General features: G+C 44.4%; 1 protein-coding gene across 6 annotated transcripts; it reads right to left on the bottom strand.

Moving 5' to 3' along the window:
- Nucleotides 1-368: 368 nt before the first annotated feature.
- smarcd3b (SWI/SNF related, matrix associated, actin dependent regulator of chromatin, subfamily d, member 3b) lies at nt 369-27,824 on the bottom strand. Of its 6 annotated transcripts, none has more exons than XM_068304188.1 (14): nt 27,226-27,824; nt 11,491-11,708; nt 8,965-9,054; nt 7,442-7,484; nt 6,010-6,132; nt 5,791-5,916; nt 5,203-5,298; nt 4,448-4,549; nt 4,022-4,183; nt 3,679-3,776; nt 3,219-3,354; nt 2,914-3,036; nt 2,656-2,757; nt 369-2,573 (listed from the first exon to the last, which is right to left on the bottom strand). In XM_068304188.1, exons 1-14 carry the CDS (start codon nt 27,235-27,237, stop codon nt 2,520-2,522), a joined length of 1,485 nt encoding a protein of 494 aa, XP_068160289.1. In that variant the 5' UTR covers nt 27,238-27,824; the 3' UTR covers nt 369-2,519. The 6 variants fall into 6 exon arrangements, with proteins under 6 accessions (XP_068160289.1, XP_068160288.1, XP_068160287.1 ...); XM_068304187.1 differs by lacking the exon at nt 27,226-27,824 and adding an exon at nt 19,006-19,203 and having other exon boundaries at nt 5,791-5,913; XM_068304186.1 differs by lacking the exon at nt 27,226-27,824 and adding an exon at nt 19,006-19,202.
- Nucleotides 27,825-27,928: the final 104 nt, after the last annotated feature.

Genomic DNA, 27,928 nt, shown 5'->3' on the forward strand with positions numbered 1-27,928 from the left:
AATTTAGCAGGACGACGGTTGCATCACTGGATGTCTCACGGTTCATCTAGAAACTGTCAGAAATGATAAGTGAAAAATCATGCACGTAAAGTCATCTCTTCAAGATGAAAACTACCACAAATGTGAAATAGTAAACTAAAATTTAAATTCTGTCTTTGCATTTTTCAGAAGTATCAGTTATTAAAAAGGATGTTTTTAGCTACAATCTATATATACAAAAAAAAGGCACTCATTTATGTGATGAAATAAAACTTACACACCCTCGATTAGCTTTTTGTTCCAGACAAACCACCTCTAGACAGAATCTGACGCAAAGTTTTAAGAAACACCCGCATCAACGTAAAAAAAAAAAAACACTTCAGAAATGGTGGCATTTACAAACTTTGGCAAGCGCTTTTTATTTACATCCAGGCTGTCTCACAAAGTCACAGCTGTTTTCCCTTTTTCTCTTATTGGTAGAATCACTACACGAGTTTGCTCTTTACAGATATACAGCATCAGGTGTATAATATGGACCTCCCTGTCGGCGACGCTCTGAAAACAGTGTAAACAGAGAGAAAGAGCAGTTCCCGCTCTTCACATATACATGCAGGCGGTGGGGCAAACATGTCGACAGTATGTTTGAGTAACAGGAGACAACAGTAGTCCGTTCATTTGTCAGATATTCCCATAAACCGGAGAGCTCAAGATGAGGTCAGTCAGGAGTTGCAGCTTCTAGGTTCCTCCACAAGAGGGCGCTAGCGAATCAGCGACTACATGACAACAATGTGAATGCCAAGGCCATACAAAGAAGTTTCACCCCAGGACTAAGATACTAACAACGACTGTTTCTCCTCTAGTGAGTGCAGTTAATATAACTTAATAACACAGAAAATCGCCCCTACTGTTAGTTGCTGGTAGGACTTATCATTTTTGGCAAAAAAAGTTCCCAGAAGGCATTTCATCAAGTCTTTTCCACTCATCACACAGATATTCCCGCCAGCTGGTTCGTATGTACATAAAACCTTCTCGTCAGATGTGTTCGTTAACGTCCATGGAGCATGCATAGGTCATTGTGAAATCATCCAATCACTTTTTTTTTTAATGTCCTGACAGAATTACAGCACAGTGCAAAGAAACCCCGATTAAAAAAAAGGGTCCCGGCTGGAAACTGACTACTAGAGAGAAAAAAAAAAGAAAATCGGACATTGCAACATATACATAGGAGTCAGGTGTGATTTTTTTTTTTAAAAAGTGTGAAAGGGATGGTGCAGATTATATCATGTGTTACAGCGACTAACACTGAAAGAGTCGTTCTTTGTTGCAGCTCGTAGCTCCCACGATAGTTACGGGATGGGTCTAAAATAAACCACCCCAGACCCGAGATAGTACACAGAGGAACACTAACATTCCTGCCCTACTAATTCAAAACTCATGGAGCTCCCATACTTCAAACATGTAATCCCCCCTCCCACCCAAAACAAACACACACAGATAGTCTGTTGGCATATACTGTACAGTCGGTCCCCCTTAAGGGACAAAAACATATTTACATTCACATCTCTAGAAAAGAAAAAAACATTATTTTCTTCTTCGTGTTACATAAAAAGGGTAGAAATGAGCAGAATGCTCCAAAATCTGGGTTTGATTCTGACATCTGATGAAGAAAATTTAGGGCTTCAGACACAACAAAACATAATTTGGGATAAATTCTCATTTGTTTGTGTACAAATTTTTGGAATTTCTGTCAAACCCAGACAAGGAGCCTTTTTGCCCACTTCTGCTTCAGTGATCATGTTCTCTTCTTCATTTTGCGACCTTTGGTAATTCCTTCAGAACATAAACGCATCGCAGGCAGGGGGCAGAGAGCGACTCCAGCTTAAGAAAGTCGACAACGTTTTGCTGGGATTAAGAGAGGGGAATAACGTTATTCTGAAAATCTGGACTTTTTTTCTCCTTCATTAAAACACTCCTCTTGATCTGAACAGACCCAGTCCGGTTCATACGATAATACTTTAGCTCATGTAACTAATACTGTAGAGGGAATTACTGTAAAACCACCGTCTACCGGCAAAAAAGACAAATATGAGACACCCATGTTTATGGATTTATAGATTCCCTGCAACCCTCTGAGTCACGCCTGTATTCTTGACTTTGCTGGTGTAATTAATCTTTCTGGAAACGCTTCCAATGAGAACAAAGGAAAAGCACGGACATTAAGAACAGAAACAAAACAACAACGCGGCGTCCAAAAGCCCTGCGAGGGTCCGGCTGGGTTTGTTCTTCGATCCGTCTGAGATGAAAATCCAAAAACACGGCGGCGCGCGAGGAGTTTTCTCGTGATGCGTTTGAGGAATATTTACAAAGCGGGTGGGTGGAAGAGGAGGTTGTGTTTAATGGGCTTGGGACCTAGGATACCTGCGATCTGAGGGTTTGATCTTCTGGGGGGGGTGAACACATGGCGGTTTTAGGACAGCGACAGCCTCACGAGCATCCGGACAAAGACGCCGCCCCGCCATTCCGTTCAGGAGCGTTCGGCTTTAGGTGTTACGTACGGCTAAGGCCTGTTCCAGCTCCTGCCTCCTCTGCTGGATCTGAAAGGAAACCGCAGAAACCTGAAGATGGAAGCGAGAGGCTTGATGGGGGGGGGACGAGAGTAAAACGTCATTTCCTCACCTTGCAGTAGAAATAGCGGCTGACGGCCTCCTGGGACCAGGGCTCGTGGTAAAACGCCGCCCTCCTCTCCTCTTCGGGGTTCCCCACCACATCAGTCATTAGCTACAGCCAATCAGAAGGCGCTCATTAACATTTATATCTCAGCATTTCATCGACTTGCTTTGTTTTCTTATCTTTCAACTGAAACATGTCAGAACGTCTGACTAACTCCAGAAGCAACGGTGCAAGCGTGCTTCGATATAAATAAAGGAATCGAACCTTGAGGTCGCGGCTCTGGGATTTCAGCCAGTCTTGGATGTAGCCCTTGGGATCTCTGGAGAAGCTGAGCATGAAGTCCCTCTGGATTTTCAGCTGGTTGATGGACTCGATCGTCTCGTGGATCTGAAAGGACCGTCAGAATCTCTTGCTAGTAAGAAAAAATTATGTTTCACAACATCATATTTTGTGTCTTTAGTAACAGCTTTAGAATAAAATCAGCCCACGTGGCGACTCATCCCTCACCCCGGTGATTTCCGGGACTGAAAGAGCAGCCGAATCTACCCGGAGCGCGTCGGCGACCTCACCTTGTTGTCGAGCGAGGCGATTTCCTGCTGGTTGGCGGTGGACAGGAGGAAGCTGCTCATCTGACTCTTCAGGGGGTCCTCCACCTCCACGTCGATGTCGTAGCACGCCGTCTTCTTCTGGTCGTTGGGATCCACGCTGCAGGGAGCAGAGGATGGGAGAAAACCTTTCTGTTACCAGTTTCTTCAGAGCTAGCTTTATGAGGTCTAATGGCTGCTGTTTTAACCATATTCTATTCCCTGTCAAGGAATAAATTTCATTGGAAAGAGGAAAATAAACAATTTAGAAAAACCTTGGAAGAAAATGTTTTAAGTCTTGAGGCAACACTGAAGAAAGAAATTTTTTTTTATATTTACTTGAATACAATAACTTTTAAGAAAACACTTTTCTCTCCAACATCTAACTGAAAAATGACATCAATAAGAAATTTTAGTTTTAGGTTTCTATGGAACAGGAACCCACCTGATCACATGGTTGATGACGATGGGGTCCGGGGGTAAGAGCAGGTTGGTGAGGCGCTGAGGAATCTCAGAGAACTTCAGTCGGGGGCAGTCGAAAATCTGTGGAAGCATGAGTGACATCTGTGAGGAAGTCGCTCCTTCAAAGCACAGCTATTAAAACACGAAGTGAAACGCGCCAAAACACATTTCAGGAGGCGTAAGACTGAAAATACTTCAGCAGGTTTATTCCTCCCGCTCTGAGGGCATGTCAGACTTTTATTTGTAATAGACGGATGCGAGTGCTGCATATTTTCAGCAATATTTTTATCAATATTCACACGACAGAAGTGATTTATGGTCCCTACCTGTTGGAAGTACTTGTCACAGTTGATGTACTCCTTGTCATGGGAGTCCTGCAGCTTGTTGGTCTTGATGTACTGCCAGAGGGCCTGGATGATGCAGGAGCGGGTCTGCGTGTGAATGCCAAGCAGGCGAGCCAGGCGAGGGTCCAGCTTAAACTGAGGGGGCTGAGGAGACGATGTAATCGCATTACATTTTACAAATCGCCCACCTCAGAGGCGTTACATCAGCTCCTGACACCCTTATCGCGTTTCCGCCGGCGTGGAACAGATGTCAGCTTTGAAAACGGAGTCTTAAAGACACTCTGGTGTTGATGTAGGCCGGTTTTATCACAGATTTGAGGCGTGCAGGGTGTCGCTATAACCGCTGGGTCCATAGCGCGGATTAGCAACAGTGGGAGGAGTCTAATTCTGGACCGCCCACCCCCTCACCTGGTAGTCCAGCATCAGCAGCAGAGTGCAGCGTACGCTCACGTCTCCGGGCCGCTTCACCTGGAAGCCGTCTGTCTCCTGGGTGGTGGGTGTGCGGTGCCACTGAAATGACAAACCAGCGCACGTTGATCACACACATCGACTTTTTCTCATGCAAACTTGAATGTCGCTCGATGCTAACCACGCGCATGCGCATGTTTCTGTATTCTATTTATACGTTTTAATATCTCAGAGCCTCCCCTGCGTTTCACCGCTGATGAAATATTATTCACAAGTCAGTTTTATCCCAACTGTTTAGAAACGGAAAAGAAAATCACTTAAAAATACCATCGGCGGTGCTTCGCGGTAACTTGGCATGCAACACGGGCTAATGCTTTCCTCCAATCAGCAGCTGACTCAGAACAGATTAAGTACTGATTGTACCTCAAGGTAGAGAAAAATTCTTTTGATGGAAAATCATTCAAAGCAAAACATCTGAGTGCTTTTCTAAAATACCCTCTAAACAGGACGAACCTTGAGAAGTTATAATTTTCACTCAGAAACTCTAAGTGGTTTTTTTAAAGTCAATAGTTTTTGTGGAGACAAAGAGCGAAGGGCAGATAATGATTTGTGTTTTTTTTTTTAAAGTAAGCACTTGTTTCTTCCAGCTTTGCAAAGTTGAAAATTAAAAAAACAAGCAAAAAAAGGAAGCTCTTTTATACCATGACGCAGGTCGGAGAGAGACAGTCGGGGCACTGAGCCACGTTTGGACTGACCTCGACCAGGTGGTTGTCGGGACCGTAGAGGTCTTTGTCCAACTCGATCACCAGGCTTTTGAAGAAAGAGGAGAACTTCTTCTTCTGCTTCCCCGGCTGAGGATATTAAAAAAAAGGAGATAAATAAGACACACAAACAAAAAGGAAATGAAGACACTCGCTGCGACGTTCCTCTGGACACCCTCAAGGTTCCAGCTCCTGAATGCTAAACGGGAACATTTTATAGGCTCGCATTTAAAACACTCCACGTTCAAGATCAGGTGTCAAACTCATTTTCACCGAGGGTCACATCAGCATCTCAACTGTCATCAAAGGGTCAGATGTAACTTATAAATATAGCTAAATGTAACTCAATGTAATGTAAAATAAATGTAACTACTCCTTAATGTTAAATAACTCTGAATTTATTAATGTGTTTGATTACTGCATTGTGGGAAATAGAGTTTTGCTCAAAGCACACTTTTGACCTTTTTATTTTCAGACACCCTCACATTTTATGCTCTCGCAGGCCGCATAAAATGTTGTAGTGGGCCACATTTGGCCCCCGGGCCTTGATTTTGACACGTGTTATAGATGAACAAAACTCACGTCGTCCAGCAGCTTCCCCTCCACTCGCAGCTCCCACGACGCAATGCTGCCGTCTGAGTCGTCGGCATCGGGCCGGGCGGGGTTGAACGTGTTGGATATATACAGCCTCAGTTTACGCTTTTGCTGCTGACACAAGGGCCAGTCAGAGAAGAGCAGGTTAAACCAACAGCTCAGCAGGAAGGCGGGATAAAAAGTAAGACCCTGGTGTCCTGTCCTAACCTTCATTGGTCTCTTCAGTGCTTCCTGGATGTCCACACGCTTGCGCATGATGGTCTGGTCCAGTTTGCGCTCAAACGCCAGCAGATCCATGTAGGCCTGAGACTCGGGGACGAGCTCGCGGATCTGTTCAGAAGGAGGACAAAGTTTTCAAACCTTCAAATCACCACAGCCACAAAATTTCAAGTTAAAGCAGTCAGATTTTTATTCATATATGGATATATGATTTGAATGTGGCTCAAAATCTTAAGCAGCTGAGCCGCGTGTCCGGTCCTGGTTCTGTAGGGGGTCTGACGTCTGGTTTCAAGGACATTCATAAACAGATTTTCTTTTGCAATTTGATTGGAATCTATCCGAGAATAAAAAAAATTATTAGTATGACTAGCAGGTCGATGGAATCCAAACAGCCTTTTGTGAGGAAATTCAGGACTTTTAAAAGAAAACATCTGATTGAAATCTCTGCAGCATCTGAAGCAGGTTTAGAAGCCATAGACAGCGTTTGACTTATTTTAGCCAGAAGCTTTACATTCATTAACTTTTCAGGGGCGGACGGGAGGAGAACCGTCCTCTAGCTGATGCTCGGTCCATCAGTGAGATGATGTTGCGCCATCATCGTCAATGCAGGGATAAAAATGAGATCCGGACTCGACCAGCCGGGACTCCAGACATCAGCATCGCGCTGAAAGTCGTCGGCGCATCAAGGACTGCCGCTCACTTACCAAACTGTGCACATATACCCCCCCAGCGCCCCCTCCCTCCCTGCTTCATGCCTCTTTCTAAATGGCTGCCTTCATTGTTCCCTCTCATTCCTTCTTTATCTCCATCTCGGAGCCTTTCGCCAGGGCTGAGGTGCCGAGCAGACGGACAAGTGCGGCAGACATTCCCCGTCCCTGACTTATTATTACGACGTGGCGTCCCCCCCCCCCCATCCCAGCCCTCCCCCCACTGGCCACGCCGACTGTTATCTCACTGTCTGGGTTATGTCAGAGGATAAGACCCGAGCCAAGACCTCCATCGCCAGGGATAAGCCCTCCATGTGCTGACCTGGAGGCGTGGGGGTGATAGAGAGCTACAGGGGGGCGGTGGCCTCAGTCGACACATATTCACCTGTGGAAATGTGTTGGTTCCGCCACCTCTATTGACTCTACTGACGGGTCAGCGTCCGCCTCATCCTGATGACTATTTCATATTGACCCCAATGAGACGCCATCTAAATTACAGACCCCCCCCAAACCCCCTGATATACCCCGATCGCTCCCCTTATCCTCAGTTTGAAGCAACACATAATCATCTGGCCCTTCTGTCTTCAAGCAACAACCCCGACATTAAAAAAAACAAAACTAAACAAGAAGAAACAACCAAGATTTTTTTTGTTCTGCACACAAAAATAACACACAAAAAAAAAACAAAAGGTAAAAAAAAAATGCAGCCTCACCCTTTGCGGAAGAATCTTGTCTGCCATTTTCCTTCTCTTAGCACTGGAGAGGGGGAGAGAAAGACAGAGAAAGAGGAAAAAGATGTTACTATGGTGACGGATAGCGTAGCACCCAGGCCATCTGCTAAAATGCTGGGCCATATCCAGCACCCCAGCATCCCAGCTGTGTGTGTGTGTGTGTGTGTGTGTGTGTGTGTGTGTGTGTGTGTATGCGTGTGTGTGTGTGTGTAAAATGCAGCGGTTCACTTGGGAAGTGAGAGACTACAGCAGAACCAGAGGATGATAGAATGTGTCAGAGGGGAACAGTTCAGGTTAGTGTGTGTGTGTGTGTGTGTGTAGGTGTGTGTGTACGTGTGTGAATATGTTTTTATTGATGAATTCCTGTATCTACGTTGGTCTGAGAACAACAAGTGTTTACAGGAACCTCATAAAGTTCTTACCAAGGACGTACAAGAAGAACACGACCCAGTCTGTGTCAGAACTTTACTATTAACTATGATAAATATATGTGCATATATGTATTAATGGAGCACTCATGAAAATGAAAAGTCATGCAGTTGTTTTAGTCGTGGGGTTTCAACCTGGATGGAACTACACTGCAAAAATAAAATAAAAAAAGTTAAAATAACTGACATTTAACAAATTGCATTATGCGTAATGGAGCCTCTTTAATAAACAGGTGTAAAACGCAAAGGAAGTCACGCCTCACTTCTGAGGGTTTTATTCTATAGTTGTGTTTTAGCGTATTAGCTGTTCAATTACGCTGAACCTACTGATTAGCAAGTTTAATGTGTTTCATTGCTTTTATCACCTCATTATGCAGTTTATTAATGGTTATTCATTGGATTATTAGTAGATTTGTCTTGTAAGAACTGAACAAGATATTTAAAGGTGAGACGTGCTACATGAGGTTTTATGCTAAGCTAGGCTAACAGTGTACTAGTGAACTTGAGTAGATATGTTACAGTATTTAAATTCGGAATCAAACTAAATCTACTTCTGGAATATTTCATATATCATTTTACGGTATAATACATATATTATTAACCTTATTTGTTGGATAAGATGTTTTTCTTGTTTTGTAAGAGGATTTTTTGCAGTGTAGAGGCATTTTACTGTCACCGAGCTCTGGAACGATCTGTGAGGCGTTACATCAGCATGCCACATGTGCAACGCAATGTCGCTGAATTAAGGGTTTATATCCGTCTAGAAATAACAAATACGCAAACAAGTCTGATGCAAAAGGAGCGTTCAAAGATCCTGGGGTGCAAAGGGGACACACAAACCTGCAACACAACAATCCGTCATTTCAAAGTGTTTCTAAAGGGGGGGTTTGAGGTTGGATTCTTTTGATTCAGGATGGTCATGCCATGCTCCAGTCCAAAGCATGCACAGCTACATATTATGGGTCAACTTGATGGCCCTTGTGTGCAGCTGGCCAAAAATCATTCAGGGGGTGCTGGGCTCAGGTGAAAGACTCATCAAAAGGAGGAAAACGGACATGCAGCAGAATAAAATCCTACTTTGATCCGAGCGTGGGATCTGATTGGGGCTCTCTCATGTCCATCTGCCTCGCCGGCATCTCGCTGGCTCCGGGGAATCCGACCGGCTTCCTAAGAATCAGTGAGGATTCGAAGGTTGTGCGATTAGAGTTGTGCGCGAGACACGCACTCGGTGGCACCTGGTGGTTCTGGTTGTTTGGTGTGCTTGTTGGATGTGTTTCGAGTTCAAGGCTCTGTTAGTGGGTGGGTGCAGACTTGAGAAACTTAGACAAGGGCAGGCACTGGGATGGGCGTGTCGCTGTGTCCATGCACCGGGACGAGGACCCGGGAGGCGTCTCCTCTGAGGAACGCGCTCCTTCAACACAACGTCTCCGGGGGAACCAAAACAAGCATGCTTCACACACACAGACAGACAACACACTGGAGATGGGCACGCTGTGAACCCGAGCATCCTCGCGTTTCCACGATCAGATTACAGGCAGCACAAAAACTGGGACTAGAAAAGCTGCGCTGAACAATTTTCCAGACGTTTCCCGTGGCGTCGGCTATGCTAATGAGATGTTATTCACCTGCATTGATTTTTTCAGGAAAGAAGAGTCAATAAGTGTTTTTAAGAACCATTTTCCAAATATTTCCTGCTGTGAAAAACATGTTTATTAAATTACACACCTTTATCGTTTCATGTTTTTTTTAAGAAAAGGAGGAAAAACAAGAAATGACAACAATATTTGGAAGGGGTTTGATCAGTGTTTTTAAAGGAAAAATATTTCAAAATTGCACGAGGTTTTATATCTGGAAGGATATAATATGTGGTTTTTCCTGCTTTCATGAGAGTAGACAGAAACCTCTGAGGTGATTCTATTGTTTCTATTTCACTGTGAGATCCTCATGGAAACAAAAAGTTGTCTCGGAAATTAAAAAAAAAAAAAGCTGCTTCTCTCGTCTGCCAATCATCCTGCTCCATTTGGCTCCGCCTCTGATTGCATCCGGCCGGGCGCCCGCTCATCATCCAGTCATCAGCCCGCCGACTCTCCCGCCGTTAAATCGACAGATCCGTCTTTCTACTCCAGACGATTTATTCCCCTCCTGATTTTTTTTCCTGCTGTGCTCCAAGATCACTCCTTACCCGCTCCATCCCATCACCTTCTTGACTCTCATCACTCGGTTTCCATGGTTACACAGCAACCCGATGATGAAAGTCATTCCAAAACCTGTGCTCTGCGTTCGGACTGTCCACAAACGTAAATTCTACCACACTTAACACAAAGCGATGCGGAATCAGGTCCTTTTCCTGCAGTGGCGCTGTGAAGGGGGGGTTGCTCTGCAGAGGCAGCCGAGCTGCAACCAGAACGTCTCAATGACACTGCAGACGACCCGCCCTTCACTGGACGCCATGGGGGGTCCGATCTGCACCGAGTAGAGCCGGAGCAAACGCTCCCCACAACTTCACAGGTCACCCTGGACCATTGATCAGACCCTGAAGCTGGGCCGCTCCAGGAGAGAGGGGGTGGGAGGGTGGAGCCAACATTTCTCCTGACCTGTTCGACAAGCCTGCTTAATTGTAAATGGATCAATCGTGCTGCAGATACTGAGAGGATGAGACAGAGAGAGACAGAGGTCCACTGAGTGTGCATATCGATCTCCTTTCTAATGACCATACCTGCCACACACTTGTCTCCTAATAGACATGCATCCACTCAGTGCGTGTGTGTGTGTGTGCCTGGGATACTGATGTTCAGATCCTTTCCACCCGATAATCAAACATCAGACGATCGATGTCGTGAGAATAAAGACGAAGCAAGGCGTTAGCAGACAGCAACCACACGGACATGAGCAGGGGGTCAAAGAGACGACGAGTAAAAAAGACACATTCAGAGTGAAGAAGAGAAGGAGGAATGTTCAGATGATGATGATGGACAAGGAGGCAAGGAAGACGAAAGATGCAAAGAGGTGAACGGGTCGCGGTTTCACTTAAACTCTATGGGATTTTGATGTAGTTTTTAATCTCTCAACACTTATATAGTCTCTTTTCTTTCGTAAATAAATCACAAAATCATGCCATCTGCATAGAGAGGTTTACAAATCTGTGGCTTCTTGATTACTTCAGAATAATAGTTTAATTCAAGACTAAGAAAAGGAGAGAATCTAAAACACTTCTGTCAGCTGGAGGTGTGTTGGTGGGGATGGGTCCTACTGATTTATCTGTTTGGATCCAGACAGTAAGACCGGTTTACGTTTAAAACCATTTAACTCAACACATTCAACACAAGCAAGCACACGAGCATTTTTCCCGTATGACATAAAGTCTAAGATTAGCAGAATTATGAGGTTAATATGGAATTGTGGGCGCAAAAAAAAAAATTCTTGCACATGATCCATGACTGTGTCCATTTTTGGATGGAAGGAGCTGTGCCAACATCAGCAGAACCAGTGGAGTTCAAAGTGTAACCGCAGCCGCTGCAGCCGTCGCACACAGGAGCAGACGGACGGGGAGCCATGCGGTGTTTCGGTAAGGGAGGGGGGGCTGTGATGGGGCTTTATACTCACTTTCTGGCGCGGTTCTGGACGGCCTGCTGCTGCTGCTGCTGCTGTTGCTGCTGCTGCTGCTGGACCTGCTGGGAGGGGGCGGGCCTCTTACGGCTAGGCTCCATCACCGGGGCGGGCAGGCCGGGCCGCACCGCCGGGCTGCCTCCATACGGCGGGCCGGGGGGGCCCATCGGAGCTCCCTGGTGGGGCATCCTCGCTCCAGACGGCATGCCAGGACGCTGCGGCGAGAAAAGTAGAAGTTAGGATTTATATTCTGCACGTTTAGAAAGAATTCGGATTAATTGACGACAAAATGTCGCTTCTAAAAATACAACTGAGGAAACGTGAGATCAGTTGAATCTTTTTTTTGTCAGATTGATGTGACAAAAGCACCAGAAACAAAGACAAGCACAACTTCACAGATGTAGCATTTTTTAAACCTGAGCACCCCCCCGTCTCGCTGTGACCTTCGGTGACCTTTCGGTAATCAAACACGAGGCGAGCCGATGGACCCCAACACGCGTGACGTCAATTTGGATGTTTTTGAGTCTTGAATCTTTTCACTTTGACCTCACATACACAAAAAGAAGCCAGGGAGGGGGGGCTTCAACATTGCCATCCAGTCAGGGGGGAGGGTTGTGTTTGTTGGACGGTTGACGACACAAACCAACATGAACTATGGAGCCCGAACGGTTTCAGCAAAAGCCGTTTTGGTGGAACACAAATAACTCGACATCTGAGAAAAAAAAGAAAGAATCAGCTGATCCTGGTGCAGCTTTATTTTGTCCTGACTAAAGATAACACAGCTAAAAGGAGCGGTTCTGAGAACAAACAGCATTGTCTCGCTTTCTCTCTTCTTCAGACTCCACTGAGTTTTGGGTTTTTTTGGAGCTCAAGAAACACACACACACACACTCCTCCTAAACAATGCAAACAGTGTCGGAGTCCAGGGTCCCACACTCCCATCCTGACGCCTGGGAACAACTGGGGGAGCTCTCACCTGCGCTTGTCACTCCCATAGCAACAGCTGCCTCCCGCTTCACTTCTTTGTCCGAAACCACTTTAGGGTTTGTGCGGTAGAAGGAAACTTTGACCCGGACCGGAGGACAAACCACCGCCGAATAAAAGAGGAGATAGAAATATTCCAATGGTTTAACGTAGGAATAGTAGCTGCAGTTAAAATGTAAAAATCCTACATTTTCACTGACAAGCAGTGATATTTTAATTACAGCAAAAAGTATAGACTCATGGAGTTATCACTGATGAACTAACCTGTAAACATTGGATTTGATGTAAATCAGAGATTTTAAGCTAAATTTAAATTTTCACTGAATTGATCATTAATTCAATTCATATCTTATTTAAAAAATTCTTAAAATCCTCTATCCTGTCTGATGGGAATTAATCATAACATTGATCTTGATCTATTATAACATAAATTAATTCAATGAAGTCTGATTTATAATGTTAACAACCTCTATCCCATAATACTGGACTGTTAACAACTCTTGTAAATAGAGGTCAGTGCTTCCATGGCTGCAAAAAAAAACCAAAACAGTTTGCATTTCCAAAGAATGTGGATAAAGTGTCATTTATAATTTGAATCCTTATCGTCCTGATAGAAGGAGTTCAGGGAGGTGTGGGCGGAGGCGAACAATCCAGCAGCTCCGTTTCTACCTTTGCTAATGTGTGCATACTTCCCTCGCAATCCAATCAAACTTCAAGGACTTGATTTAAACCTTTGTTCAAACCTCCCTGTTTCACTTTAAATGCTTTTTCGAAGTTTAATATTTCAATTAGAACAAAAGGATTTTTTAAATTTTGTTACTTTTGGGGAACGACGCACACTTGACATTTTCCTTCAATATTAAAATCAAAACAAAATTCAAATATATTTCTTTCTTGTAGAGACATTAAGATAAAAAATTAATGATTGAATTGTATACTATAAAGGTTGCGCATTAATTCATTTGCTCCTGACATGTGTGCCAAACAGTTGGCTAACTAGCTTTAGCTTTCACACAGATGCATTAGCAGCTGCCTCTTCTTTCCATTACCTTAACTTTAAAAAAAACCTTTATAATTTCTAATAAATTTCTTTTATTTTTAAAAAGTCTACATCTACATTTCGAGTTTTAATATTATTTAGAATTAATTAAAGCTAACTTGTGTAGCCCAGGATGGAGGCTCTGATTGGGGCCCCCTGAGCCTTTCTTGTAGACCCCAGGCGCGGGTTGAGCTGGCCCTGACTATTGTGTGGTTTGATCTACAATGATGAATATTTCATAAGTCTGTGACCGGGTTTGCAAAAATGGAGTGAGGTAAAAGAGGAGTAGGAAAAACATGAATCTAAATAAATAAATCCTCTATGAAAGGCAGACAACGGGTCACTTTGCATGTTTTATGTCAAAAATGATCTTCTCTCTGCCTCCGTCACACAAAAGAACATCCAAATCTTGTTCAGCAGACTTCATATTTAACAAACGCCTTACAAAAAGATTTCTTTTTCTTTTTCAAACCACCGAAGAAAGCTGCTGTTACTTCTTTATAACAGATGACAAGGACAGCTGAAGGATACAAATCAGGAGTTTCATAACCTCCCATATTCTGATGTTAATTTCCCAATATTTCCCACTGTTTGTGCGTGGATATACGCATGAGATGTGATCTTTAGACTGTTCACAAACATATGTGAGCGTCCCTTTGGAAAACAAAAAAAAGAGGGGTGGCACAATAACACAATAACGGCGCCGGTGATTGGAAATGCAGACACAGATTTAATAAAAACAGCGTCTGACTGCTGAATTGAACGTCCTTTGAAACAGTGACCAAGCAGAGATTGCGCGATAAGACGCCCGAGCAGGCGCTGCTGTCACTCCAAACCCGGGTTGTTCAATGGGGGAGGGGGAGGTTTTGTAGGGGCAACTGAGAAGGGTAACCAAACAGGACAAGCTAAGACAACATATGGCAGCCGCCTGCTTCACTGCAGACTTTATAGACCCCTTCTTTTCTTGGACCCCCACCCCCACCGCTAAGATGGGCAATTACTCCCAAATGGTCATCAGACTGGACGCTCAGCAGCCGGACGGATGTACATTTACACCCGCCCGGAAAGTCTGAGCCTTTTCAGATGACGTCTACAGAAGAACGACAGCTGGATAAGATGAGTTTCAGCTCCGCACAAACACACACGACTCGTATAATCTGACCCGCTGAACTGGCTCCAACACTTCGCCCGGAGCTCAGCCAGCCAGCCAGCAATCGAATCCGCCATGTGGATGGATATCTGAGAAGTGTGCTGGCATCTATGGAGGGATTTGAAGAGGCCAAACTTAACCCACACTGTACTAAACATATGAGTCTGTGGGCTGAACCGCCGACAGACTATAAATGTGGAGTTGTTGGTTTTTTTGAGGGCTTTAAGCTAAGATAATTGATTTATTGTTTAGTATATAAGTAATACACCTCAAAAAAACTTGAAAAAGTTTATATTTGTTCAATAAATTCTAGTTTTACAAAGATATATAAAGCAAATTAATTTTTCAGTGCAACAATGATTGCTGTAAGTCTTGATTATGTCAAATTGATTTATCAACAATCTCGTTTAAATATTGTTTTCACATTTTGAAATTGTTGGAGAAATATTAACTTCATTGACGCTCAGACACAATGTGAATTATTACAGCTTTTTTTCGACAGCCATAAATATAGAATAACAAAACAGAAGATGACATAAATCTTATTGTTCATGCATATAATTATACTGATTATAGGTGAATCTTTGTATTCTGTCACTGTTTCAGTCATTTTCCAAGCCAAAAAAGGAAAACAGTGGTTCATCCTCTAGTTTCAGCTTCAGTCATGTGTTCTTTGTTGCTTTCTTTACATGTCTTGCATTTCAAAAGTAGTTATTTCACAATCACTGGCATCCAAAACCTTTAAACTAAAGTCAGTTTCTGATTTATAGGGTTGAATTTTGTATCTTTGGCTTTTACCCTGCTGGTCAGACAACAAAAACAGTCAAAAATCAAGTCATCAAGAATCTCGAAACAAATGTTAAATGTATGAGGGCTGATTAGTGGACAGGACGTTCTATGCAGATGATGTGTTTGTATTTGCAGATGATCCACAGAATTAACCAAGCCAACAGAAATATATCGACAAAGCAAAAAGATGAAACTATACAATCTGTTTCTATTATAAACTGTTATGCCCTCCCCTAATCTTACCACAAAATTAAGTGCAGTGGGATTTGTTGGAAATATTCACATCTTTCAATAACTTTGATGAAATTCTCATCTTTCAAAAGATCCCATCACAGGAATTTTATTGACTGTCGATCAAGGCAAACTATGCAGCTACTTTTTGTTCCTTTAAATACCACGTTTCAATGCTGTGCACATCATTGATGAAATCTCCATTAAACTCGAATACCTCCCAAACTATCTTCTAAAGATGAATACCGCCACAGGTAACGGGAAGAAAAGAAGTTTCTGACTTTGAACCCTTTTCAAAATGTGATCCAAGTTATAATGACAATCTGGATTTGAGAGGAAATGTGAAGCGTATGTTCAAGAGTCGCATCGGTATGATCTGGCGTAAACACACTGGCACACAAAAACATTTGCAGATGACAAAGTCGCAGCACGCCGCATTGTGTTTCGGTTTATCGTGGATTTCCCACGCAGAAGGCCGGGAGGCTTTTTTCTTCAACGCCACGGACCTCGCTGACCTCCACACCTCTGCACAAGCCAGAGAAGAAGTAACACGGCAAGGGGGGGGGTGAGGGCAAGGCAGATAATGAAAAAGTAGAGCGACCTGATCCGGGCCTTCAGCCCACCCATCGGTCCCGGAAACTGGCCAAACGCTCTCCCCCACAGCACACGCTGTCGATGGGAGGCAGGAACACTCTGACCTCCTGAAACCACAACAATACTGACCTATAATGTACTTGGATATAATCTTGTGTGTGTTGATGCCTCCTTTCCTTCATTCGCCCATGACGGGAAAGCAAACGTCATCCAGACCGCCGAATCTCCCCCACATCTTATAGTATAAATATTTCTCCATTCTGCAGCACACAGTGAGGAACCTGTCCTGAATATTATAACAAGACTTTTCCATCCTTAAAATGTGGGAGGAGAGAAAGAGGAAAGGGAGGAGAGGGCGACGGAAGAGGCAAGCAGGGAGAAAATAATCAGAGGGAAATATTTGGCTTGGAGCAGCCAGCTCCTCATCAAGGTTAATTGGTCTGTTGAGAGGACACATTCATCTGGATCATCAATCACCTGCTCCATTGTTTCCTAAAGTCTGTCGGTGTGTACAGGGCTTCAGCCGCTGTAATGACCGCTCCCGTCAAAGACACAATACCTCACCTCGTTTCAGTGTATAAATCTATCCGCCCCAACATCAGCGCTGATTAAAACAGACTATTGCTTTATATCGGGAGTCACTCCAGCTCCTTGTGAGAGTCTCAAAAAAACAAATGACAAGGAGTCTTTTTGACCTTCTCGGTGTACTCGCGGATTTAAGATGCGGTGCCAAGTTTCAGCATCCCTGCAAAGGTGAGGTACAGTCTGACGGGAAGTTAAAATAACCTCCAGAATGATGCATCTTGACGACAGCAGGAGAAGAAAACCTAAAAAAATCATTAGCTGTCATCTAGAGAAGTCCCGACCAGGCAATTCTGAGTCTTTCTGCTTCATAATCAAGCGTAAGAATCATTTTTAATGAGTGTTCTGATGCTAAATGGCTTCAGCTCTGGAGGCTACTTTCCAAGCAGGAGATGGGGACCACACAGTCTGTGTGCTTTCACTTCCTCATGATTAAAAGACGAGCCCCAGCAACGACCATGAACCTCAGCATCCCCCGGCTGATGTCTGCTTCGTCTCCATCCAGCCCCCGATTGTCCCGGCTACCCCTCCCTAACATTACATAGAAGCAATCATAGAATAGAAATTAATTTTTTTTTTTTTAAATATTACAAATTCGGTTTTGGAATTATTTTCTTTTACATTTTCAGAGTACTGGAGCATTGGGAAGTGATTCTAGCTTTATGGGCAAGCAGTTAGGTCAATGTGTCACAACAAGCCATACAAATAGATTACTTTTTTTTTAAATGCCTGAATAAATGAAAAAAAGAAAGATTTTTTCATCTATCATGCGTCACTCTGCGTTTTGAGGTCCTAAATCCATTTAAAACGGTCATAAAGGCCTGAATCGACTTACATTGCAATACATTTTCGCCTCCTCTTCAGTCGACCGATTTATCTCCACACAGGTTAAAAAAAACTTCAACAAATATTACAGCTCAAAAGGTCAAGCTAATTAGCTTAGCATCAATCAACATTTTGCTAACAGTCCCCTCCTTCAGGCAAAAGTGGTAATTGAAAAGGTCACATTACTTCTAGCCTCTCTGGGGGTTGTTGTTTTTTTTCTTCATTTATCAAAAGAAGCTTAAAAAAAATCATGAAATTACGGTGAAAATTTAAAAGACTGAATGGTTTCACCTTGAGCTCTGAAAGCGTTTTTTGATTCCGTTCTCCGCGGAAACACTCGGCGGTGAGCCTCGTTCAGCCGAACGGGCAGGAAAACATTCCTCACGCGGGCTCGAGGACGCGAGTCACGAGCGCAAATCAAATGTATCAAAAACACGTTGTGTCAGAGTTCGTGAAGGCACGAGCCGATGACAACCACCCTCCTGCCCGCCATTCGAACCACAACAAACCACCGCGGCTAATGCTAACCCCACACACACACACACACACACACACACACACACACACACACACACACACACACACACACACACACACACACACACACACACACACACACACACACACCCCTTTAATCCGTGATGAGCGACACTTGACATTTCACGCCGGTTTTCGCGTGAATGGACCGATTGGTTCTGCGTGATTTCCAGCAGCTGCGCCCGGTTAGCATCGCGGCCCACAGCGGGTTCGAACCCGCGACCGGAGCCGCCGCCTGGACGGAAGGTGACGCCGGCTGTATGGTGGAGAACGGAGCCGTCGTCCCCTCCCCTCTCCTTACCCCCCACCCCCTCCTCCTCCTCTGGATGTCTGACTTCCACGGTGCGAGCCAAACGGGGGAGCTGGCTCCTTTATTTTTTATTTTTTATTTTTTTCTTCTATTTCTACACATTTTTTTGTCTTAGAAATTCTCTGCCCCACATCCCTACTCCGGCTCCATCCATCCATCCATCCATCCATCCATCCATCCACGCTGCTCCGCCTCTCCTCCCGGTCTCCTTACCGGGCTGGGATCCGGAGGGGGGGGGGGGGTCGGAGGGGGGAATGGGGCTGGAAATAACCTTCACATGGCCGGCTTTACCCGGCTATCTCTCACACACAGACCGCCGCTACCGCGCCGCCTTACGCGCGCACACACACACACACACACACACACACACACACACACACACATACAAATACACACACACACACACACACACACACACACGCATGCCAGAGCCCAGCTCCCTTCACAGGAATGACAGACAGCGCCACTCACCACTCCATGGACCAGGAACTCAAACAGTTTGCTCTTGGTGGCTTTCCTGGCTCCCCCCGCCGTCTCCTCCGTGGCCATTTGCTCGGTCCCCTCCGATCACCCTGCTGCGTCTCCCCGCTCCTTCTTTTGTCTTTCCCTCTCCCTTCACCCAGCCTCCTGTTCCCCTCCCCTGCTCCACTTTCCTTCTCTTTGTGCTCTCCTTTTCAGCACTGCTTGTCCCTGACTCTCTCTCTCTCTCCCTCCCTCTCTCTCCCTCTCTCTCTCTCTCTCCCTCCCTCTCTCTCCCTCCCTCTCTCTCTCTCTCTTCCCTCCCTCCTTCTATTTCCAGTGTGCGGCAGCCCCTGTCGAGTCTCACTGTCTCGTTCACTTTTTAGTTGCGCTGCCTTTCAGGAGCCCGGCACGTCGCTCGGAGGAGGAGGTAGGGGTAGTATGGGGGGGGGGGGGGATTCGCAAGGGGTCTAGCAAGGGGGTTTCAGCCAACCCACCCCGCTGATCTGCCCCCCCCCTTCTCCCTGCACAGCTGTTGCATTCCATTGGTAGATAAGGACACCCAACAGCAAGCAAGCAAGGCTGCCTCCTGGCTTTGAGAGCCATTCCTCTGGTGGCCAGCCCGGGGGCCACGGTCGGCAGGCAGAGATCATTCTCCAAAAAATAAAAATAAAAAAGATGAAGACTTTTAAAAGGGGGGCACGTCTGCCTCCATGTATGTTCAAGTGACGGCGTCACTTCAAAAGCACCTTCATGTCCGGCGTTCCTGTGTCGGACTTTGTCAAGAGTGCGTTTGGAGGTTGGGGATATTTCCTGCTCTCCCCTAATTAGCTTTACCTTTAACCTATTAGTCAGCTAACAAGGCTACATTCAGGCGGTGGACAAACTAGCCCAACCAGGTGACGGCATTCAAGTCCCCCTGAAGACTCTACGTCTTGTGATTTATTGATGAGCATTGGAGGTGGTGACACCGGTCTGACCGGACCCACATGATGCTTAAAATTCTGACTCATTCACATACAGAAAAGTTTCAACAGTTCATGTTTCAATTTGAATGTTTTCGTGTCGCAGGAACAAAAACAAAAACAAAAAAAACAGGCGATATTGTGTGGACAGCTGGTTAGTGGGTCTTTAACCTTCGGGCCAGAGGTCACGACCTTCTAGAAGGAGCTTAAAATAACTTGAGCTGTTTATTCATGCACGAGTTGTGTAAAACGTAGGACATAAACGCACCCTTACCAACAGACAACACAAGATCAAGAGTGAAAACACACCTGATTATTGGAATCTACTTATCGATAAAGCAGGCCTGTCAATGTGTTGCTTGGTGGCGCCACCTGCTGTTGAATGGATCGCACTACAGCTGCTATGAATGAACTGGGATTGTTTGAGGAATCTATAGAACCCAAAACTCTACTGCTCAATCTCCAAATGCAGCTTCGACCCAGAGAAGTCATCCCTGTAGTAAAATACCGCAAGACCGTCAAACCGTGTCAACATCACGCAACAGACTAACGCCGAGTTACGTAACACCTGAAACACGCATTATTCATCCACACAGGTGTAGGTCTGGATTTGCTGCAAGGTCAAAGCGTTTGGGACGTTTACCCACGCCGATTCAGAGATTGTGTCTATCTCCCGTTACTCCAGCAACTGCATGTGGGTTCAACGATAACAAAGAGATCCAACCACTTGGTCGATGCAGAAAGGAGCCTTGAGCGCAGGAGTACTCCCTGCCAGAGCCCCACCGTCTCCCTCACCAAAGCCAGTCAGTCTCACCAAATGGTAATACTCCTGTGTGCAGCAGACAGGGGGTAGAGGGGCTAACAGGGGGGTAAGGGAGCAGCAGTATTATTCATGACCAACAGAGGGAGCAGCCAGGCAGGTGGGGGTGCGACTGAATGGAAGGAAGGTTCAAGGTTCGAGGCCTGGTTGAACAAACGCACAAATGATTGAACATAAAGCATCGTCCATGAAAGCAATGACTGATTTTTCTAAAAAAAAATAAAAAATTCTCATCTCTTTCTTAAATTTTCTCACCATAATCATGTTTTTTTTTAAAATAACGCACTTCCCTACTTGGCCACAGGAGGAAGACAAAGAGCCCAGTCTCATAATAAATCAATACAAAGTGCGAAATCTGTCTGGTTTTCCTCTTCTTTTGCCAGTCCAACAGTCTTAAGAAATTCAGTTTACAGTAAAATAAAACAGATTAAATCCGAAATTACTCATATAGCATGCTAAACAGGCAATTCAATAATTACAAAAAATAGCAAAACACTGACATTTCATAGCTATGATCAAAAATAAAAGCTCAGGAAAAACATCCTTGAGTTAAACACACAAGCAATCTGTGAGGTTCGATCGAAATTCACCAGCATGAGTTGGTGACATCCCTGCTGCTTTGCCTCAAGTGTTGTTGAAATCTGATTGGTACAAGGAAGTAGTGACGTCATCCTTTCCACATCTGAGCCCCACCCACTTTCAACAACAAAAAAAGGAAACAAAAACTCCAATTTAAAATCATCTAAACTACTCTGACATTAAAAAATGGTGTTAATATATGAAAATGGTAAAAAATAATTTAAATACTTTCACCTGATGAGTTGTACATTAAAATGTTGCAATAAATATTTCAAGCTTTGTGTGTGGGAAGATCTTTTTAGTCTGAGCAGAGACAAATGAAGAGAAATCCATAAAATTATGACTGTCCCTCCTTTTTGCATGCTACGTATAATTCTCATTCCCAGTAGTAAGGCCTCAGAGGAAGCAGGAACCTGCCCACCAGAGCATTATTGTCCCAAACAGATGGGGTGCATGAAAGGGAACGCAGCCCACACCGAGGGCACCGAGCGAACTCCCGCCCACTGCTGGACCGCTCCATTTTTCTCTTTCTTCAGTTTGAGAGCGGCACACAAAACCCAGCTCAAGCTGCTTAACTGCCAGAGCCCTCCAAAAGCTGCCCAATGGCTGCCAGCCACCATCAATAGGAATGCACAAAGGCACGCCGACATGCACCTTCACCGAGGGGGGGATTAAGTACAATTCTGAAGGGATCTCACGCAGCTTGGCAGGTGTAATGGAGAGGAAAGAAATCTCCCATGGTGGCAGAAAATAATAAGGCATCTGCTCATATTTGGTGATCAAAGTGATTCTGTAGGAAATACCGTGAGGACTTTGGAGAATGAGGTCACACAAAGTGGCGGCCCCATGCTAAGAGCCTCACCTGCAACGCCACAGATAAGAAGTTTCTCATAGACGTTGGTTTTGTGGACTTGTTTTGGACAAAGCATCTTTATCCAAACGGCGTTTCAGACTCAGATCCCTGACAAAAAACAAAAAAAAACTACAAAAAAACCAGGCGTCATTGTGGGAACAGATGGGAAGATGGTGCAAGAGTAATGAGCCCGTTTTCCCCCGCAGAGCAACGATGCCATGCCAGAAGAAGGCCTAAGGCATTACCTGCTTCGGGGCATTTCCTGTTTGCTGTAACCATGACAACGGAATAATCTGCCTTGCACCCAATACGAGCAACCAATCTGGTGAGAGCAGCGGCTCCAAAACTGGAGCAGCAGCTGGCAAACGGGGGGGAGGAGGAGCTATTCTGGGGCTTAAAATGTGAAACTCAAAAGAAGTCCTCGGTCTGGAGGAGAAAAGGATTCTGGGGGGCTCGTTCACCAGGGTCAACTTTGACGCAAATCGACAGTGAGAAATGGTTAGTCTGAATAAACCTGACTCAAAATCATCCCATCTCTTCTGTTTCCAGATTGTGCATCCAAGCATTAACCTGGATTCATCAGCACCACTAATCCCTCGCAGGATGGGGGGAGAGAGGAGACAGAACCGGGTCGGGATCGGGCTTCAAATGTATGAAACAACTACATGCTTAATGTGAAAATAGATCCACTCCATGTGGATCGGGAGACACCATCCCAAAAGCCGTTTGAGATATTTTTCCGTCCTCTGGTGTGTTATAGTTACACGTGAGCCATTAATTAACCAGCTCATTGAAACATTTAACGGGGAGGCTAGCTCCGCCCATTCACAGCTCTGCATTCCAGCACAGAGACGTTGAATTATTCATGGTTAACATATAACTTATTTATTTCCCTGGCCTTCAGCGCTACATCTCATCCTCCGCCTCAAACAAGCCGGGTTAATTCTAGTCTGGTTAAGACCCGCCTCCTTAAAAAGCACACTCTCTCTCCTGATTGGACAAATTCCAGTTCAAGGGGCCACACCCATTGATTTATAAGAATAAAATATGAAATAATACATTTGTAATTATCAATTTTTTTTCAATATTTATCGATAGTACAATAGTACCTGGAGATACGAATTTAATCCGTACCTTGACTGAACTCGTACAAATTTTCCGCATTCAAAATTACTGAAATAATTTTAACCTGTAAAGCTTTGTAAAAGAGCCCCAAACCCTTTCAATATATATTTTTATCAACCAATAGACATGCAGACTCTTCCTGTCCAGTTAACTATATATTAGTTAAGTAAACAATGATAAAGTATAAAAAGAAATACAAAAGTCACGAGAACACACAAGCTATGTCTTTATTCCGCAAACACAAATGAGATCCGGTCTTAGCTGATATTGTATCCATCCGCCAACTAGTGGTGGCTCCTATGTCATTTTACACGTATGCTAATCAAAAATATGGACCGACTGATGATTCGTATCTAAAATAACTCGTAAGTCGAGCAGCTTGTATCTCATGGTACTACTGTGTGTTGTTAATGTAACATAATATAAAATATTAGTTTATTGTTATAAAAGATAACTTTTCAAAATAAAACTCAAACTTAAACCAATGCTTGGTTTAATTGTGGAAATAATGATCAGATCACTTGATAATGAAAACAGATATAATCTGCAGCCTTAAAATATTTTGTGTACAATAACTTTTAAAATCGAAAAAACCTTTTAAATTATATTTCCATAACTCATCTAACCAAATGTTTCTCAGCAGAAGAGAAAATAGTCCATTTACTTGTGTCAGCTGTGTAACTGTTAATTGGACTACGCTGAATCTCTATTGCAGTATTGAGTGTTAAAAATCTAAATGGGTCAAAGCAGCTGCTCGGTGAACTGTAGCTCCATCCAGACCCACACAATTCATCCAAATCTCATTACACAACAACACTAGAAATGGGAGAAACATACAATAAAGATAAAAACACTTTGATTATCTGACGGTAGAGGATGAAGATGGGAGCTCAGCATGTCTTATTTAATATGGGTCAAAATGCTGCCTTTCAACAGTTTTAAATATGTTTTGTCCAACAAAATGACAAGTTTTTTGATTCAATAACATCAAAAATAAAGAAAAGCAGTAAATCTTCATGCTTTTGAGGCTGGGACTAGTAGTTATTTGGCAAAAAAACCCAAATGATTCTTTGATTATTAAAATTTTAGTGTTAAATTTTACTCTTGATCAACTATTTGTCTGATTGATAAACATTGAGCTCTAAAAGCTCGCAAAACGCTTTCCTGTGTGCTTGTTTCTTTCCGCCATTGAGCAAGCACATTCTTCCTCTACCAAAAAAAAGAGAGGAAAAAAGGAAGTGCTCCATTGTCCATTTATCCCTCGGAATAACACCGACCCAAAGCCGGGAGGGAGAGGCTTAATTGGGTGAGCTGCTGCATGGGAAGCCAAACGTGTCACGTTTAGAGTCAGAGTAGAAAACAAATCCTAAAAAAAAGAAAGAAAGAAAGAAAGAAACGACAGAGCTGAGAGCTTTATGCTCAGCGGAACAATGATCGACCTTGATGAGTCTCCCAAACTAAATTTCAAACATGACTTAACAAAGTGTCTGTGGTGTGTGTGTGTGTGTGTGTGTGTGTGTGTGTGTGTGTGTGTGTGTGTGTGTGTGTGTCAAGGGAAGAAGGAGGGGGGTTCCTGTGCTGTTTTCCTTAAAAAGCCAGGTCAAGCATCCAGCAGACTGTAAAAGGAACTGATCCTCTATCAGAACTCAGGAGCTGTGACGGCACCTTGCACACGAATGGGAACGCTCCCCATTTCTTCCCACTGAGGGAATATCTGTCCTGTCTGCTGGGTCAGGGAAGACTGGGGTTTGGAAATGAGCTATTTTAGTCGTATTAGTGCACAGAGGGCGCACCTGTAATGAGAATCCATCCATTAATCTCAGTATACAGGACATAGTTTAAGATCTCAAGCGTGGACCGGATGAAAAGGTTTAAAAGAGGAGCAGAGGAGCGGTTATTTGGAACAGTAAGGAAATCTAATGCATAAAAAGCCTTTTCACTCAGGTAAAATCAATGCAATGACTTCTAAGGGATGAATCCTGTCAGAATGGTTGCACAGTTGTCTGTGGATTCAAACGCAGGGGTTTTCTTAAGGGGAGCTTTATTCTGAAGAGCAGGACGGTGCAGCTGAGTCACCAAGTCCTCCATAAGCAAACGTGTCTGTACGTGAAACCAGAGCAGCCAAGATGGAGAGAGACGGAGGGAGGACGGAAAGAGAGAAGAAGATTTCAAAGACGCCATGAGTTTGGTGGAAACCTTTTCAAAATAAAAGCTGAAATGTGTTTTTTTTTTTCTAATTTAGCTCTAACTGATGATGCAATCATCAGGAAGCAGGGATCACAAGTTAACCAGGAAGCACCTGACTCCACAAACAACGTTATCACTAATCGATTGCTGCATCACTGAGCCCAGGAAGTACAACGGCACACGCTGTGATGCTGTCATGATGACATGGCACTGAAATCCATCTGAATCTGCATCATCCTGGTGACGCAAACGTGTGACCAGACACACACCAGCCTCCTCAGGCAGATATCAACTGGATCTGGATGTTAAGGCGATCCAGAATCCACATCCGCCTCGAAATTTGGCTCAACTCACTTCACCCAAAGAATACAGCTAAACACAAAATTTCATCAAAATCCATCAATGATATTTTGAGATACGGTATGGAAAAACACACAACAATAAACCAAAGCCGTGATGACACAAATCCTCTTTACACATGAAAGAAGTTCGATGGGGAGACCTGACTAGAACTTAAACTATCTTGTTCTAAACTAGGCCTACCGGCTGCTCGCTGTTTGCTTCATGCATAATTTAGAGACAGGAGAGATAATGTCATCTCAGCAGCAAAGTAAAAACGTCAAACTATCCCTTTAATACGGAGTTTAAAGCAGCTCCTCCATTAAACAGTCAAAAGGAGCTTTAATTCCAGCAGAAGCGATTATGTTGCAGTTGGAATTAGATTTTCCTTTGGATCAGCAAATCTAGGACTGGCTTCCACTGTACACCCAAAATTCCTGTGTTGCTGCATGTGTGTGTGTGTGTGTGTGTGTGTGTGTGTGTGTGTGTGTGTGTGTGTGTGTGTGTGTGTGTGCGTGCGTGCGTCAGCGCGTTAACGCTGAAAGTTTTCCTGCAAGATCCAAAACACGCTTGTAGACTATGTGGGTATCAGAGGAGATGACTGTGTTGCGCCCTGAATCAAAGTGTGTGTGTGTGTGTGTGTGTGTGTGTGTGTGTGTGTGTGTGTGTGTGTGTGTGTGTGTGTGTGTGTGTGTGTGTGTGTGTGTGTGTGTGTGTGTGTGTAGGAGGAGGAGGAGGTGGAGGAGGAGGAGGAGAGGGGAAGGAAAGGGGTGACGGCGACGGGAATAATGGCATGCGTAAAGCGGCGGAGAAGCACCGTCCGCGCTCACGGCGGGGCTTCGCGACGCATCCACGCGTATTGCTCCTCAAGTGTCTGTTTCCCACTCAAGTCAAGGTTAACAAGCCGCGCTGGTGTCTGCGTCGGCTGGAAAAAACGGGGAGGGGTGGGGGGGTGGAGGGGTGAGGTGCTGCAACTATACAGCGTGATGCAGACAGACCTACTGTAGCCCACAGTCCCCTTAAATATTCCCAACCACATCCCACTCCCTGCTCAGTATTCTCCGGTATACGGTGCACCATGCGCCTCGGGAAAAGAAAAAAAAAACGCGTGGATACACCACGAGGTAGACATTAATCCAGGCTGGGTTTTTTTTTTTTTTTTTTTTTTTTTTTTACATACACAATAAATTACAGCGAGACGGGGGAAAAAAAAAACTACGGCGCGCACTAATCCGGCTCACAGGATGAAAATACCCGAAACAATAGTTTTAATGGTGGATGGGGAGACTGAGCGGATTCTGGCGTGGCAAAGTGATGTAAAATAAGACAAACGTGCTATCATAAGGTAGCAGAAGCATCCATACCTTTCTCTCCATCACTATGCGCTCTTTTTTTTTTTTTTTTTTTTTTTTTTTTTTTTTAGGCTACTCAACAACAGCAACTGTAGGATGTGTCTCCGTGGAGATGTCCGGTCCGGCGCGGCGCGTAACGAAGCTTCCCCGCACTCCTCAACTTCCTCACGGCTTGTCAGACGGCAGCGCCTCTATCACTTCCCCATTACTGGACGGCTAGGAGACTTATTAGCACTAGCCTGTGAGACGCCGAGCCGGGGATGGAGCGAGCGCCAGGATTGGCGAAGCCCAGTTCGGAAGGGGAGCTGGAGCGCAGGCGCGGTCTCTGCTGGAGAGTCGATACACTGAAATATTACCGATCGCAGGGAGCGTCCTCAAATTATCCTCCCGGATTGTTTCTGTTTGTTTTTGGGGTTGTTTTTTTTTTAAACAGGGGGGTCAGATGGAGATTTAACAAAAGACGACACCGAGGAGGGGATTTTGTTTGTGTTTTTAATAAGAGTTGTATATTTTTAGTTTTTGTAGGGAAAAAAATGTGAGGCCTCAGGTTGGATCAGTGAGACATCCTTCAGTCATTTCATTACATTCTAATACCTGATGGAGCAGGTCAAGGCATCTGATCATAGTACAGGTTGGTTTAGAAGTTGTGAGAAGACAACAGATGATCGGACCCCCCCCCTCCCCAAAAAAGAGAAAAGAATTGATGTGAAATCAA

Source organism: Antennarius striatus, chromosome 20, assembly GCF_040054535.1.
Source record: "Antennarius striatus isolate MH-2024 chromosome 20, ASM4005453v1, whole genome shotgun sequence".
In the NCBI taxonomy this organism is placed as follows: domain Eukaryota; kingdom Metazoa; phylum Chordata; class Actinopteri; order Lophiiformes; family Antennariidae; genus Antennarius; species Antennarius striatus.